An 18,034-nucleotide genomic window follows, 5' to 3' on the forward strand; every position below is an offset into this window, starting at 1 on the left:
CACCCTCTCTTAACAACTGATTCATAGTGTAACTGCGTGGTTTTCTTCATTATACCTTTCAGACCTTTTACTGTCAATTTCCGTTTCAGTGTTGAATGATCTCATAGGTCCCAGTGCTTGGCCTTTGGCCTAAATTCTATATTCAATTCAAATCCATGCAATCTTAGGAATACAGGGTTTTAATTTTTAGTGTATTACTTGCTTTGCTTATATTCCAGGTAATGGTAAAACCATGTTGGCTAGAGCAGTGGCCAATGAGAGTTCGGCAACTTTCTTCAATATTAGTGCATCAACCTTAACAAGCAAATATGTTGGTGAAGGGGAAAAGCTGGTCAAAGCACTTTTTTCAGTGGCAAGAGAGTTACAAGTAAGTCTATTGGTGTCTTTTTAAAATGTTTACTGTGGACCATGTTAATGATAAGATTATTTCGTTGTTAATCTTAACATCATAGACATGTTATCCTCAAAGTATATTTTCATTATAGAAAAGTAGTTAGATTAATTTTTGCTTGGTGAAGTGCTGTTAAATTAATGTTTTTTTTGTTTCAGCCATCAATCATTTTCATTGATGAGATAGACTCCTTACTCTGTGAACGAAGAGAGGGAGAACATGAAGCATCGCGAAGGCTCAAAACCGAATTCCTTGTTGAGTTTGATGGTCTTCGATCTGATGCTGAAGAGAGAATCCTTGTTATGGGTGCAACAAACAGACCACAGGAACTGGATGATGCTGCATTAAGGTTTGTACAATGTTCCTCGGCTTTGTTTCATATATAAATTATGGAAGATTGTGTATTTTATTAATATTTTGTGTATTAAGAATCTTACAGACTTAGGTTACAATTTGAAAATTTTGTCTGTATTTTAAAACTGGTTTTAGCACCAAAATGCTTATAAATGAAGTGCTGATTGACTGAATGTAACTATCAAATACTTTAATAGTTATGTTCAAGCACTATTGCAAAAGTTACTTCAAGGGGAATTTAGTAAACTTTGTACTTCATTGCATAATTACATTTGTTGTAGTATTGATATACTATATTTTTAGCATTTGATATTTTGGCTTGCAGGCGATTCAGCAAACGGGTATATGTATCACTTCCTGATAAGGACACACGTGCACTTCTCCTCAGCAAACTTGTATCGAAGCAAAAATCAGAATTGAGTTCAAAAGAGATGGAGATTCTTGCAAGCTTGACAGATGGTTACTCAGGGTCTGATTTAACATCTTTGGCAAAGGATGCAGCTTTAGCACCCATCAGAGGTATGTATAATACTCTGGTGAGTACGCTTGTTAGATTTTATGGCCTGTATTTAGTTTGCTTAAGTTATTTACTTCTTATGCACATTAGACACAAATGATTTGAAATTAAGGATATGAGTTTCATCATAATCTCATTGTATGATGGTATATATATTATACTGGAAACATTAAAGAGTTTCAGTCTTATCAGAAGTTCTAGATATAAATTAAATTTTCTATAAAGCAAAACTAGTTTTTAATGCAAACCATTCACTCATATATATATACCTTCTAATTTCCCAAAAGTGCATTGTGGTCTTCCAGTTTCTCAATTTCCCAGTACTGCATTCTTTTGACTGACAATAAGATCAGTAGTAGGATGGCGTGTGCTCCATTTGGAGTTGCAGGTATACATCAGTCACCTGCCTCAGTCCTCTGGTGGTCTGCATATGAGGCAGTTGGGCTTGTAGGAAAGTTATCATTGCATTATTATTATATATTATTATTCATATGAACCCTATTCATATGGAACAAACCACAGGGGCCATTGACTTGAAATTCAAGCTTCCAAAGAATATGGTGTTCATTAGGAAGAAGTAAGAGGAGGTAAAGGGAAATACAGAAAGGAGAGATTTCATGTATTAAAAAATTAGTCAATAGATAAAAATGTATTAAAATGCAAGGGGAATAGTATTAGGGTAGTAACGCATTGCATCTTTGCTTCAACTCTTCACAACATCCTCAGGGAGAGTGTTTCACAGTCCAACTGTGTGAGGAACAAATGACTTCTGGAACAGAGTTGTGCAGCGAGGCACATTTACCACATATTGATGCTGCTGTTCGGCAAATCTGGTTGCTCTTGGCAAGGAAAAGGGTTCAGGGAACAGCTGAGAATGTGAAAGATCTGTTAAATACAACTTATGAAAAATTGACAAACAAGACCATCCGTTGATGGTCCAAATCATAACTGCTAATATTAGAAACAGAACGTACCACCACAAACCACTCTGTCTAAAAAGAGATAAATTTCTGGCAGAAGCAGACATCCATACTGGAGAACAGTATTCTAGTAAAGGAAGGGTCAATGACCTAAAACAAATTGCATTGGTTTTATCACTGTTACAGTATAAATGTATGAGCCCTTTTTATAATACCTAAAATTCGTGCAGTTTGCTGACACCTTCATTAGATGTTTCTCAAAAGTTACACCCAGAATAGTTAAAGCCTGACTTATTCAGCAGATTCCCATTGACTTGGAGGGGAGAATGGGATGGAAAATTATGTGTGATGTCCTGAGGTTGCTTGGAATTTGGATCTCTGCATCAAAATCTTTTGCAAGTGACCGACATATAGAACTCCAGAATGTACTAGTTTACTGGAAAGAGTGACTTGCTTTGAAGATACAAACGCCAGGAAACAAATTGCTTTCAGTGTAAGATATGGCTGTAAGGCCAGTGGTGGAGGTTCATATGCAGGCTTGTTGAGAGACTTCACCTCCCATTAGGGAGGTTTGGATGATCTCTGTGGAACCTCCTGAAATGCTGGATATGCTTTCCAAATTCCACTGGCAAACTCTCATCTTCCCTATGGAGCTCATAGACGTGAGAAAGTCTGCTGTTAGAGAGATGGAGACATTCATGTGATTAATACCTCTTTTAGTGCACCAGTTGAGGCTTAGGAAGAAGGCCTTTCTTTCCCAGTACAGTAGCTGGTGTACTGCCTTTTGTTCTGCAGAAACCAAGTATCCAGTGGCTGCTGGTGTAGCAGTTTTGTTCCCCAACCTTCGCTCGATATATCTCTGGACCACATCCCCAGGGAGAGGGGTACCAGTGGAACTCTTTTCAAGGTGACTGAGTAATTGTCCAGATGAAAAGCTGCAGATTATGACTGTATCAGTTGCAGCTTCAGTGACCATAAGCTGAAAAAACTCTGGGGGTACAAATTCCTTCAGAGCAACAGGATCCTTGATCTAGGGACTGCCACACCTTGACCAGAGTGCCAACTCTGCTTCAGAATTTATAGATCAAAGATAATTTCCTGATCCTGACCTGTTTCAGGTTAACTAGGGCTTTTGTGTTTGATGTCTGTACCAAGACATATAACCCTTGTTGATGGTATGTAGTTCATATTTGTCAATTATATGTGATGTCCAAAATGTTGGCAGACTTGAATCATGAGGAACAGATGATATTGCAGTTCTGCTGCTGATGCTGCCATCACCAACCAATTGTCCAAGTATTGCCCAACTTGATGCTTCTCTTGTCAACCCATGATAAGTGTATATGCTGGACAGTGACTTGATGGGTAGGGGCCAGGCTGAAACACAAAACGCTGAATCATATCTTCCTCTCTCAGACAAAGCAAAGGTATTTTCCTGAAGCTAATTGACTCAGGGTGTGGAAGTATGCATCCATGAGGTCTAGGATGCCACAAACCTCGTCACCTTCTGAGCTAAAACATATAACTGTAAAACCAAATCAGTTGTCATGCTTCTGCAGATTAAGGATTGGCCTCACTAGAGCAACTCAGTTTTTTAATGAAAGGGTCCCTTCATCCTTTTTGTGACGGCTGTTTGGTGCCATTGGCGTTTGAAATTTTGTAAATGAATGCCGAAGTTTAGTTGAGAGAGATTGTTTTTTAGTTGTGAGTAATAATTGTGAGTACTTTGTTAGGAATTTAGAGAAGTACTTTGAAAAGAAAATTCTTTTAATTTTTGGAATATTTTTAAATTGGGTAATCTGACCACTGAGTTGAAGTTAAGACAGTTTTAAAAACAGACTTTTTAATTATTTTTATTTTGTCTGAATTCATTTGCTTTTTGTCACCATATGTTTTAATGGTTTAATTAATGGAGCCAGTAACTTCTGCAGTTATGATGCCAGGCAAAACTCAATAATTAATTTCATATTTTCAAGGGTGGAACATATATGTTGACAGTAGTGGAAATCTATGTAAATTTGTATCTTTTGTTAAAAATATTCAGTAAACTGCCTTAAGGCAAAGGATGTATGTAATATTTTTTTCTGAGTTGTCTTGTTATTTTTTGTATAACTGCCAATATTTATTAATCTTGATGAATTAATTTCTTAGTTCGTTCAACTATTTGATGATGTATAGTATGTGTGTGTGAGGGAGAGAGAAAGAGTATTACAGTAAATCCCCTGTATTCGCAGTCTCACTATTCGCGGATTCACGTATTCGCAGATTTCTCTGTGGAATGTATATACCCATTATTCGTGGTATTTTTCACTGAGAAATATTCACTGATTACTGTATTTTCATATAATTTTCATGACTAAATGCACTTTTTGTGATAAAACTATTAAAATACTCAGGTATAATTATTTTTAGAGGGTTTTTTGTGGTTAAACTATCAAAATAGGCAGTTCTAAGTGTTTTTAAAGGGTTTTAAGTATTTGCGGATATTAGCTATTCACAGAGGGTTGCGTTACTCATCTCCCGTGAATACTGGGGGTTTACTGTATTGTGGTAGAGGATACAGTATAGTATATTAAACCAGTTTTTCATTGCTTTACTGTGAACCACTGAGGGTGTGCTCTTCAACACCAGTCCACAGTGTTGGAGTACATTCTGTTGTAATGCATCTGTATTTCATGGCAGTACAGGGTTAACAACTGTTTGAGTAATAAAAGTAGATAATTAGTTTAGAACAATTTACAATATTCATGGTTGAACTCCAGAATTTTTTACAAAGTTTTTTTTAACTTTTAAGTAAAAGCATATAAAAACTCTTATGCCATGGTAGGGGGTTGTTAATTACTTTATATGCTGTAAATAGATAAAAGAATGAGAGTTACAAACAAGAAGACCATCTGGGAAAGGTTCTCCAATGAGGCCGTGTGCTACAAATAGAAGATTAAACTTAACATGAGCAAATGATCCCAGGAATATGTAGGTATATGAAAACCCACCCCAAGAATGGGATTTGAAGCTAGTAGAATTCATTTTCATGATTTTACATATAATTTATGAATGTGATCATCCCACTATTTAAATTTTAGAGTTGAGTGCAAATAATACATTTGTACCTGTATGAATGAAGTACATCCTGAGGAAAATATAAAATTTCTGTCCCTGCCTCTGTACTCTGCAGTTTGAGATTTTGGAGTTCTTGAAGAAGAATTTAGCCTTGAATAGATGTGTCATATTATTGGTTATATGTTTATTACAGAGTTAAAGCCAGAGCAAGTTGTTTCGTGTGATCCAGCTGACGTACGTGGTATTTCATTAGATGATTTTAAGGAATCCCTTAAGAAGATCCGGAGATCTGTTCCTCAGTCCACATTAATTACATATGAGAAGTGGAATAACGAGTATGGAGATATATCAACGTGAATAATCCCTCCAGTCATTATGTGATATCTCTGTTGCATTGGTCCAATCACTTTATGTATATACTGTATTTGACCAGTCTGTGTAATATTTCTGTAATTTTAAGATCTCACTCTACACTTTCAGTAAAAGACCTCTTAAAGCTTATTTTTAAATTAAACAAGCACTTGCATTGTAGCCAGGTGTTTTATGAATGTAATATCTGTGTGGATATGGAAGATCTTAAGATGAATAATGATTGCCATTGTTGGTTAACAAAGATTGGAGTATGGAAGTTCATTTTTGAAAATGAAAGAAATTAATGGCATAATGTGTAAATTCCATGAGTACCGACTTTAAAACTTGGAGAAGTACTAGGAAGCTTATTTGTGTAAATTTTCTTCTGGATATCTATTAGCACCATCCAGACATTAGATAGCTCAGTCTATTGACTCTAGGACTGGATGCCACAAATTTGTGTTGTTGCTATAGCAGTGCAGTTCTACTTTTGAGGAGAAAGTTTCATATAGGTTTAGTTGCATATCTTTCTGTTGTTTTCTTTATAATTTCAGTACTTTGAAAGAGGCTTGAAAATTATATTGAAAATAACATGAAAGTTGACAAATAATGTGCGTGCTTATTTTTATTCAGATATTGCATACTTACATGGAGGAATATAAATTTGCTTTAATATTTGTACTTTGCATCATGCTATGTTGTTGACACGTGCTTCTCAGTGGAAATTGTTACTCATGCTGACTTCAGTCCACTTTATGTTTTAGTACTACATATTAACAACACAAGGGAAGTTGAAGTAAACAGGAAAATTTTGCAAAAATGAAACTTTTTACCCAAGTCTTTTTTATAGATCTCTTGTACTAAACTCTTGACTTACTGCACAATGTTTTGTAATTATATACAAAGGTTTAAAAATTGTGTACATACCATATGTTGTGTTATAGCTGTTCTCTCATTTTGTACCACTAAGCAGCTGCTTGTCTAAATCACTTTTATTTGTTTTATACTGTAAACTAGCTGATCAAGCAGTCATTGTATTTTTTGATTGATTAATTATTTGTGTAGTTATTTGAAATTGTTGGTTATCTAGAGACAGAAAAGGAAAATTTAGTTTGATGTAACTTTAGCTCAATACTTATATAGTGGTGCCCAGCTAGTCAGGAGAAAATAAGGTTGTGATTTACTTTAAACCAACTGTAAAAGTGCTTGAGTAACTGTAACACAGCAACACATAGAGTAACAGGTAAGTAGAGGAACACAGCTAAAATTTTTACTTTATAAAAGTGGAAAATGTAGATTTGTCATCATTTGTAATTATAGTGTTAATTACAGTTTTCACTGACCTACAGTTGTGTAAATGAAAAGTTTAAAAAGTAGGAAATTTTTTAACTATCCTCTATTCTTTTTAAATTAAAGCATTTTTATTAATTTGAACATATGAAATTCCCACCATTGCTGGTTCTGACGTTGGTGGTATAAAAGGTTTTAATCTTGATTGCTGAACAATAGTAAAGGTTGTCATTTAATTCTGTGTGAGTAAATGTATGATAGTTGAGAACTATTCTTTATACAGGACTTTTTAAAATAATTGCAATGCAGTTTTATTTCATTTTATAATTTTTATAAAACGTTATTTTTGGAGCATTTCTCTGCAACAAGGTCTGAAGGTTTTTTCCTGTAAAATTTTGTGCAAGATCAAAGACTCAATGTAGGTCATATTTTATACGGATAGATAATTATGGCATTAAAGTACAGTACTGCACCTTGGAAATTTTGTTTCTGGCAGTGTTTCATAACATTGGAGTTGTTACCAAGTTATTGTTGATACATTTAATTTTTGCTGGCCATCATGCCACCGTTAGCAAATATTTTATGGAGAAATGTTACCTTGTATTGGTGGTAATCCTGAACACTCTTATCCACCTACGGTTTTTTCCACCCTAAAGTTCAAAATAATTCCGTGCCATCATCATGTATGATTCTTTGCTCATGTGTCACCGCAGCAGTCTGCTGTTGTCATTTTATTATATCTTTTGCTATCGACTCCCCTTTCTTTAATACTTTTGAATATTTTGTGGCATTTCCATGACAACATATTCCTCGTGTTATCAATTGTTGAAGTCAAATTACACACTATAAGAATTTGGTAACTAGATTTCTTATCATTAATATAACAGAAATGGCATCCTTTCATCATTTAAAACAAGGTGTTTGGTTTAGGTTAAATATCCCATGTACATGTGGAATTGTGTGCCTTTGATTTATTTCTTATCACAAATTAACTATTCTGATGCCAAAGTTGATTCATTGAGTTTAAAGAATATTTAAACAAAATTAAAGTTTAACAAAACACTGCCGGTGATATTTGGAATAGTGTGAGATAGTTTGATGTTCAAACTTTGATAACTTGTGATACAATGATCATGCTCACACCTGTATTTGCTGTAATAAAATGTTTGTTTATATGAGTTACCCAGTGACTGTGGCTTTGTACCTCTTGCAAATAAAATAGTGTATAAGTAGTTACATTTTCTCAACAACAACCCCCACTTTTTTTTTTTTTATTTTTCCCCTTTTTCATTGGTTATGTTAACATGAGAACCAAGAAGTATTTTATCATCAAACAAGCCTTATTTGTGTTACTGAACTGTGAGAGCATATTTTCAATTTATATCTAACTCTTCTTTGAAGGAAAAATTAATTTGAGTAACAATGTAATGAATCATCATATGCAGTATTAACCACTTCTTAATTCATGGTTCTGGAATTTTACAGGGTATTTAATGCATTTTTGCTTTGATTACAGGTATAGTTTCCTTGAATCTGAGCAGTTTTCATCTGTAGAAATGAACCCTTAAACGCCTACTGGACGTATCATACGTCGACTAAAATTGTCTGTTGGGTGCCAAGTGGACGTACCGTACGTCGACTACAAAAAATTTCAACCTTCAGTCAACTTTGACTCGACCGAAATGGTCAAAAAACACAATTGTAAGCTAAAACTCTTACATTCTAGTAATATTCAATCATTTACCTTCATTTTGCAACAAATTGGAAGTCTCTAGCACAATATTTCGATTTATGATGAATTTTTGAAAAAAAATTTTTTCTTACGCCTGCGCAGTAACTCGGCTGAAAATTTCAGAAATTCTTTCGTCATTTTGTCGTAATTTTTGCACTATTCTATATTAGCCGTTACATAAAGTTTTATATATGAAAATGTGTGCAATTTCATGTAAAATACAGCAAAATATAACCCATGGTTGTAGCTTTTATCAGTTTGGAAATATTTTCATATAAACCACGATAACTACCAAAATTTCAACCTTTGGTCAACTTTGACTCGACCGAAATGGTAAAAAAACGCAATTGTAAGCTAAAACTCTTACATTCTAGTAATATTCAATCATTTACCTTCATTTTGCAACCAATTGGAAGTCTCTAGCACAATATTTCGATGTATGGTGAATTTAAAAAAAAAACTTTTTCCTTACGTCCGCGCCAGAAATTCTTTTGTCACATTGTCGTAATGTTTGCACCATTTTATATTAGTCGTTACATAAAGTTTTATATATGGAAATGTGCGCAATTTCATGTAGAATACAACAGAAAATAACTCATGGTTGTAGCTTTTATCAGTTTTGAAATATTTTCATATACATCACGATAACTGCCAAAATTTCAAGCTTCGGTCAGCTTTAACTCGACCGAAATGGTAAAAAAACGCAATTACAAGCTAAAACTCTTACATTCTAGTAATATTCAATCATGTACCTTCATTTTGCAACAAACTGGAAGTCTCTAGCACAATATTTCAATTTATGGTGAATTTCTGAAAAAAAACTTTCCTTACGTCTGCGCGCAGTAACTCGGCCGAACATCTCAGAAATTCTTTCGTCACGTTGTCGTAATGTTTGCATCGTTTTACATTAGTCGTTACATAAACTTTTATATATGAAAATGTGCGCAATTTCATGTAGAATACAACAGAAAATAGCTCATGGTTGTAGCTTTTATCAGTTTTGAAATATTTTCACATAAATCACGATAACTGCCAAAATTTCAACCTTCGGTCAACTTTAACTCGACCGAAATGGTAAAAAAACGCAATTGTAAGCTAAAACTCTTACATTCTAGTAATATTCAATCGTTTACCTTCATTTTGCAATAAATTGGAAGTCTCTAGCACAATATTTTGATTTATGGTGAATTTTTGAAAAAAACATTTTCCTTACGTCTCTTGCGCGTAACTTTCGGCGAACATCTCAGAAATTCTTTTGTCACGTTGTCGTAATATTTGCACAGTTTTATATTAGTCGTTACATAAAGTTTTATATATGAAAATGTGCGCAATTTCATGTACAACACAACAGAAAATAGCTCATGGTTGTAGCTTTTATCAGTTTTGAAATATTTTCATATAAATCACGATAGAAAAAATTCGACTTTCGGTCAACTTTAACTCAACCGAAATGGTCAAAAACTTTAATTGTAAGCTAAAACACTTACAATCTAGTAATATTCAATCAATTAACTTCATTTTTCAACAAACAGGAAGTCTCTAGCACGATTTATGGTGAATTTTTGAAAAAAAATTTTTTTTATGTCCGTGCGTTACGAATTCATGCATCATTTTGTGATATTTTCTCTGTGTTGCTTTGATCGTTTTACAATTTGTTATATACCAAAATCATCGCAATTTAGTGTACAATACAAAGAAAAACAAAATAACCCGTTAGCTTTAACCGTTTTGCTCACAGCGCGATTTGTATAAAATTATATGAAAAATTTTTTTGCGCTGTCATATATTTCAATATTTATAATGATAATGATATTTTTTCCCATTTCTGATGGTTGCATACTAAACTTCAGGCAATGACAAAAAAATGAGCCAAAAATGAACTCTTAATCTTAAAAACTAAGCGTGCTGTGATTTTTTGAAAAAAAAAAAAAAAAAAAAAAAAACTTTTTTTCCGCTTCGGCGCTAACTCACCGAACGCCGCCGGCATATGGGAGATGTTTTTGTAAATAGAGGCTCGGCGTTTAAGGGTTAAGTGATCTTTACAACAATATGACAAGCTGTTAGGTTGCAGATTTTTATAAGGAACCTGTCATGGCAGCAGATTTTTAACAAAACACCTAGTTACAGGTGGATTGATGTGTCAGTGATTGTGGAGAGCCCATTTCCCCAAAGACGCCAAAAGACTGATCAGCACCTGCCAGGACTCAATCATGGGGTGAAGATGATGCCGGAAGTCTAAATGGGGTCCTGCAGACTGCAGATCCTGACATCTGAGGGCAGACCAGTTTTGAAACTGTGTTGGTACTCATCCCATGGTGCACAGCCTATTAACATTTCTACAGGTCAACTGGCAGCCCAAAGGACTGACAATATCATAAGTACAACCAGATCCATGTGTAACTACTTTGAGTAAGCCAAGACCAGCTAGTCATTAAAATAGCAATGGAGATGAAAGTTTAGAAGGTGAGCCCAGGCAGCCACAGCCACCAAAGTCTTGGTGAATGCAAAGGGCTTTGAACTGGAGCATCTACCCTCAACCGTATGAGCCGAAGGGGCTTCCTTGCGGACAGGTTAACCCTTAAGGGATGGGTTTATTATATATAATGCACAACCCCAGACCAGGCAAACTTTAAGGTTGGCCAATTAAGAAAAAACACATCAGTGGAAAGAGGATGTGCAAATGCACATGGTGTAAGAAAAAAACAATTTTCCCTACCTTCCACGGGAAGTTGAAAGTGACTACAGTATTTACAACCGTGTGGGGCCTCTTTTACAAAACATAAATTTTCCCGAGTTAAGCTTTTTCTAATTATTTTATTTTGTAAAATTATAATTACAACTCACACAATATCATAACAGATAAGAACTAAAATCAGTAACAAATTCTGAGCATATTTGTTGTGCTTGTGGACAGACAAACAGATGGCTATTGTGAGAGACATAATAAACGTACAATCTTCTTCGTTTAATGTGCTTTTTCCCATTTTTCATATGGGGTAAGCACGATGGCTTCTTTTGAAGGACTTTGATTTGGTGTTGGGGTAGGCCGTAGCCTCAATCGGCTGCCCTGCCTGACATCGCTTAGACCCCGGTAGCATGTGTATATGTATCGTGCCAAATCCCCAGCTCCCTTTCTCCTGGCGGCAAGGAGACCTGTGGTTAGGCCGACAGTTCGAGACGTGCAATGATAAAACATATATCAATGGAAAGGCCAGGAAATTCCACGTATGGCCAATTCATGAGATTTGAGACAGATTAATGAATACAATGCAGTACTATAATATATGTGAAATAGCGAGACGTTTGGCGTCTTCACAAACAGAAACGTGCATACAGTTTGATACAGAAGATTCGGTGGAACATTATGAGTACATGATTGGAATGCTTTCATGGCAATGCAAGTAGTGGTGATTGTACATACATCGAGACAACAATGGTTAGGGAGAAACAGACAAATATTGTATGATAGAAGTTGCATTCGAGAGAGAGAAAACGGGATGCTTTGTCTTGTTTCCTCCGATGGAAGACGCCCACACGTGCGCCCGAAAGACCGTAATGCAGTCTCTTACAATACTCCCCTCCCCCAAAGCAAGGCCCCGATGTGGAAATCATCTTGCTGACAATTGGAATGGGCGCGAAGGGCTTGGGCTCTGGGCGGGAGGGAGGCTGAAGGGCGGCGCTGGCCAGCAGGAACTTGAGGAGGACGGCAGCAGGTTGAAGGGTAACGTTGCTCCTTCGTTGGTCAGGTCGTCCGGTACGAGTTCGGGGGCAGCAGTAGGCTGCCTGGAGGAGGCGTCCAGGGTTCCTGTGGTGGGGTGGGTCATCTCGGAGGGTCGAACATCTACTGAGAACTCGGGAATGGCGGGAAGCAGGGAGGCGGCAAAGGGTTCGTTGGCGCGTGGGTCGTCATTTTGGGTAGGACGTCTGCTTTCGGGTCACTATGGGGTCACCAGTGTAAGAATAGTATAATGACACACTGGCTGGGTGTTGTCTAGTTTATTGGTGGTTCCTTACTGAATGCGTGTACAGAATCTTCGAAGTTGTTATTGGCTGGTGCGAGCCACAAAGTAGTTTCTACACACAGACAGGACAAAACAGAGATTATGTTTTGGACATCTGTGCTTGTGGACAAACAGATGGCAATTGTGAGACATAATAAACATACAATGATAAAACATATATCAATGGAAAGGCCAGGAAATTCCACTTATGGCCAATTGCATGAGATTCGAGACAGATTAATGAATACAATGCAGTAGCATAATATATGTGAAATGGCGAGACGTTTGGCGTCTTCACAAACAGAAACATACATACAGTTTGATACAGTAGATTCGGTGGAACATTATGAGTACATGATTGGACTGGTTAGGGAGAAACAGACGGAAATATTGTATGGTAGAAGTTGTGTTCGTTGAGAGAGAGAAAACGGGATGCTTTATCTTGCTTTTGTCGTTTCCTCAGATGGATGATGGACACACACGTGTGCCCGAAAGACCGTAATGCGGTCTCTTATTTGGTGTTCCCAGGTGGTCACCTATCCAAGTACTGACCAGACTTAATCGTTGCTAAACTTCACTGATCGTACGAGAAGTGTTGTTTTCATTGTGGTATGGTCATTGGCTGTTATGACCATGGTCCGAAAAGACGCTGAAGAGTAACGGCTTCGGTGTGTCGAAACTGAAGGACTAACCCAACCCTCTACCTAGATAGAACAATCCTTCGGAACATCAAGGTGTCAGGACCGATCGTTGCCAACACCAACCCTAGTGACCGAACTTGTCTGTCATACATCCATCTTTCCTGGAATGTGTCTGGTTGACTGCTGTGCTGAGTGTGCTACTGTGAACCTGTGCACCTGCATCGTCAATGGAGGAGAGGAAAGGACACTAGCCCCACCTTTTGTTAACTATGGAACTGCCATGGCACTGTTCCTTAACAACACCACGGAACCTATCCTCAGATCCTGAGGCTTGAAGGGTTAAGAAAAGTCAGGATATTAAGGTACAGATTAGGTCAGGTTAGGCTAGGTTTAGTTTAGGCTGGCACTTAACCCAACCTAACCTAGCCTTTTTAAGTGCAGGTGACTGCCTTCTGGTTGATGCCATAAGGCATTAAGTTCCAAGATATTGAAGTGCAGATTAGGTCAGGATAGGCTAGGCTAGGCTAGGTTAAGTAGCAAACCTAACCTCTTGAAGTGTAGGTGACTGCCTTCTCGTTGATGCCTTGAGGCACGAAGTATCTCCAGAGGGGAATTGTGTAACAACACTCCAAGGAGATACTTGTCACCAAACCATTCGACTACGTCCTGTCTCACTTCTCAGAGAGGAATGGGAGGACCTTTGTTGAAGACCAGGACTTCTTCAATCTGCATGAAGTGAATTAAGGAGGAGAAACTGCCATGAAGAACCAGCCTCCCCAGTGAAGACAGGTGACCAAGCAGGGCTTGCAACTGCAGAGCTGGTTGTCCCTGCCAAGACAGTGACAACCTTGCTGCTGCATCTGTTAGCCTTGCAGATACTTATTCTTGCTTGGATGAGAGATCAGACTTCTCTAGAATATGCAACTCCCAGGCCGCGACGAAATCCAAGAAGTCTGTCCTGTCCTACAGACGCTTAAACATCAGATGATGTACCCTGAACAAATGTGTCCTCCTAAACATTTCAAGGACTGCAAGTCATTGTTTTTCTCAAATATCTTTCAAACTAATTATTCAATCGAAATGGTACTTTGACACAATGAACAATATACCTCCCGCTAATTTTTGGTAATATAGTGCATTGTCAAATTGGTTTAGTTAACGTGTTTACTCTCAACTTACATGGTGTTGCCATGCATCGTCAAACAATGCATTCGAACGTCCTTTATTCCCATCCTGTCATTCCCTCTCCCTTCCCCTCCTCATCCCTCTTTCAACCCACTTTCCTGGCCACCCACCTCTGCCCCCCTTTCCTATCTATGGGGGATAGCGGACGTTCAATTGCGTAGATTAGTTCTGCTGGCTCATGCGACTTTGCCTTTAAAGTCAAGGGTAAATGCCTTAACTAACACCACTTGACAATGCAGTATATTACCAAAAATTAGCAGGTGGTGTATTATAAGGTACACAGTGTCAAAGAATCATTTTGATCAAATAATTAGTTTAAAAGGTATTTGAGAAAAACAATGACTTGCAGTCCCTGGAATGGATAGTAATTGAAGCCAAGGTGAAAAGTCAAAAGAAAAACTTTGGAAGAGATCAGAAGCATACAAAGATAGGCATTGAGCTGTCTGCTCTGAAGAGGTACGAAGTTTCCCTGGAAATAAAGCAGAGGAACTAGCGAAAGGGTTGATGGGGAAGTATTTAGAAATACTCATCCTTCAAACTCGACGAAGAAATCAAGTTTGACTCCTTGATGGTTGCAGGGAAGACAAGATTTACGACTGATTTCAAATTACCCGTCACCTTCTCTATGAGAGAGGGACGGTTGTAGAAATCGGAAACAGTTTTGTATGATTTCCACAATGTATTTATACAGTACAGTATAACCTTAACTTCCCCACAGAGAAAACTTCAACAAACCGGAATGAACTTGTGTACATGGAGTGGATGATTGATGAGGAGTGGTAGAAACTCTAAGGGAAATTGATATCCTACCAAAGGACATCTACTACTCAGCTTTCAGTCACCAAAAATGATCTTTAAGTTTAATTGCACTCCCCACCAGCGGCCGTATGTAGGGAGAAAAGCCGTCTTAGCATCTTAATTCTACTTCTTAACCTTACCTCCCTTTCAGATAAGGGAAGGACTTTGAAAGGGAAGCCTTCCATGTTTCTGTGATCCAAAGGGACTGAAGAAATCATTGGCACCTCTCGAACCTATTGCAAACCTTGGTTGTACGGTGACCAGTGGCTAAGACCGATTCCAGAACGTATCGTTCTGAGGGTGACTTAAAAAAGATGAGTATTGATCCTAGCTCTGACGTTTCTACCTGGTACACTCATGGTTCCCCGTGTACCGCCATAAATGGAACGGTACTGACAAGTCTTGAACACTTGTTACAAAAACTTGAATGACTCCAGCCAACATTACAACTAAGTCGTTGAGAGAGGTTGAGGGAACCAGAGGCAGGCATAGAATACATTCGAGCTGATCCAAAGACGGAAGAATTGAAAGTAGATGAAGTTCACAGATGATCTGTGGAAAGAGATGACATTGTACAGGTCCTGAAGAACAGTCGTATAACATGGCCGTGAAAAAACCTCGGTCAGGTGAGGGAAGCCAAAGCTGTCCCTCAGGCACGATGACAGGAACAGTCTGATCAGGAACAGTCTCGATCTTCAGCACCTTACAGACTGCCTGTCGGCGTATGGGGATCCAAGAAACTCGGCTTTCTGGAATCCTCCAGACTCCGAAAGAGGTTGATTAGGAACAATTAGACTTCTAAAAACTATAGGGCCACCAGCTCATCTTCTGAAAAGCACCTGATAAGACACTGTGACTGCCTGCTCTCGAGGTAGTTGGCGACGTATGGGGATCCGAAGAAACTCGGGCTGTCAAGACTGTGGAATCCGAACCACATTATAGCGGGAAATGATTTTCTATCACCAGAAATAAATTCCTCTAATTCTTCATTAGCCGGCCAGACTCGAACTCGGGCCTAGCGAGTGCTAGCCGACAACTCTACCGGCTCGCCCAAAAAAGAACTAGGGCAAGGCTACATCTGCCTATCCAGGGCCTCTCCTCTTCCTCCTTGTGCAACATGAAGCAAAAAACGTGGTCATATCCAGGGCCTCTCCTCTTCCTCCTTGTGCAACATGAAGCAAAAAACGTGGTCATGCAACATTGCATGGCTGAAAATTCTTCCTTCCTTGGAGAGCATATCTTCAGCAGACATCTGGAAAACTGCGGCAACATTGGTGAAAACAGCAACCAGAACTGTTCTCGAAGGAAGAATGCAGGGAAGAGATGTCCAAGTACACTAGGAACTACCCTGGCCCTGAGGATGCACTCGTCTGTGTCCTGAAGGACAAAGGAGGGAAGGAAGGGGAAAGAAGACGATCTGGGTGGGAGCAGCACTGACAGCAGATGCACAGACAGGGAGGTATGTCCAGGGAAGACACTGGTTGTGGCTCAACTTCACATCCAGCGTCTAAAGCTGTGGGGATGAAACAGCTCTTGAAGCTATGACACACAGCAACGAAGCATACACACCCAAACCGAAATTGAATGGCTGAACTCTGCTCGTTGGCCGTCGCTCTGACGGTGGGTTGTTTCCTCCAGCCACTATGTATTCTTTAAGCCCATCGCTCTTGAAAGGTAGGAAAGATGACGCAGAACCTGCGATACAGCGTAAGACGATGAAAAGATCGAGGGAGGCTGAGGAAGTTCTCATCCTTCAAAACAAGAAAGAAAGGAAGGGGAGAGAGTGTAGGAACCCCCGCCTCCCGAGACAGAGCAAGAACTGTAGACTGTGTCTATGGGTCCTGCAACATCAATCTCTTGCTTCTTTCTCATGTCAAGGGAGGGGGGGAATCTATGCTGAGAAGCAAGCAGAGGTCTTGTACAGTGGGTTATGAAACCACCACTCTGTATCAAGAGAACCCTCCTCCATCTCAATGCCTCTCAAGCTTTTCATCATCTGAAAGACTAAAACATTACATTCCAAGTAATTGTGTAGTCAAAAGGAAAACTGCTTATTCAGAGAGAAAAAAGATTTAGCATAAGGATATTCATTAAAAGAAGGTTGAGAATCTTCCAAAAAATAGAATGGTTGGTGGCGAGACAGGCGTCTCTCCTTGGGTTGCCTAATAGAAAAGATATATAACAACCACCAAGGCTAAGACCAAGCTGGGTTTACATTATATAACAAGGCAAAACCAAATTGAGAGGAAATTACAGTAAGGTTCATAGACTAAAACGAGTTGATAATTATGTAGCATGACTGTGTAGGAATAACATGTAGGAATAACTATGCAGCAAGAAAGAACAAAAGTAACAAAATGTAATATAACTTGCTGCATTATTTAAAAATATGCAAAATATCTCAAAACAGAAATATTAAAAAACGAAAATAATTAAGAATTAAGTCAAGTCGAACGGCGGGCAGCAAATAGAGACAACTTCTCTGATCAGATGCAGGTAAAAGGAAAAGTGAATGTGTACCAAATGGATGGAGGTGACAGTAGCAAACTACCAATATCCACCTTGTTTTTAGTTACACAGCCGGCTCCAGCTTGCGCTAAAACTAATTCCCCTTTGTAAAGACCAAGGGTTTGTAATACATGTAGGAACAAAATTAATTGCCAAATATGGGGAATTCATTCAACTTGACTAGTTGTGAAGTTGCATTAACTGCCTTTTCATATTTTTTCCTTGGATTCAAACTGACTTCCCCTCATTGCCAGTTCCTTTTACAAAAGGTAACTAAATAAATATA

The 18,034-nt window shown here is 38.1% G+C and overlaps 1 protein-coding gene across 3 annotated transcripts in view; it reads left to right on the forward strand.

Annotated features, from left to right (window-relative positions):
- The window catches only part of spas (spastin), a 180,325-nt gene extending 172,210 nt beyond the window's left edge, over positions 1-8,115 (forward strand). For all 3 annotated transcript variants that reach the window (XM_067083967.1, XM_067083968.1, XM_067083969.1), the window contains 4 exons: positions 219-367; positions 550-740; positions 1,071-1,264; positions 5,436-8,115. In XM_067083967.1, the coding sequence (XP_066940068.1) occupies positions 219-367; positions 550-740; positions 1,071-1,264; positions 5,436-5,599 (698 nt within the window). In that variant the 3' untranslated portion in view covers positions 5,600-8,115. The remainder of the gene's footprint in view (positions 1-218; positions 368-549; positions 741-1,070; positions 1,265-5,435) is intronic.
- Positions 8,116-18,034: the final 9,919 nt, after the last annotated feature.

Source organism: Macrobrachium rosenbergii, chromosome 41, assembly GCF_040412425.1.
Source record: "Macrobrachium rosenbergii isolate ZJJX-2024 chromosome 41, ASM4041242v1, whole genome shotgun sequence".
Classification (NCBI taxonomy): domain Eukaryota; kingdom Metazoa; phylum Arthropoda; class Malacostraca; order Decapoda; family Palaemonidae; genus Macrobrachium; species Macrobrachium rosenbergii.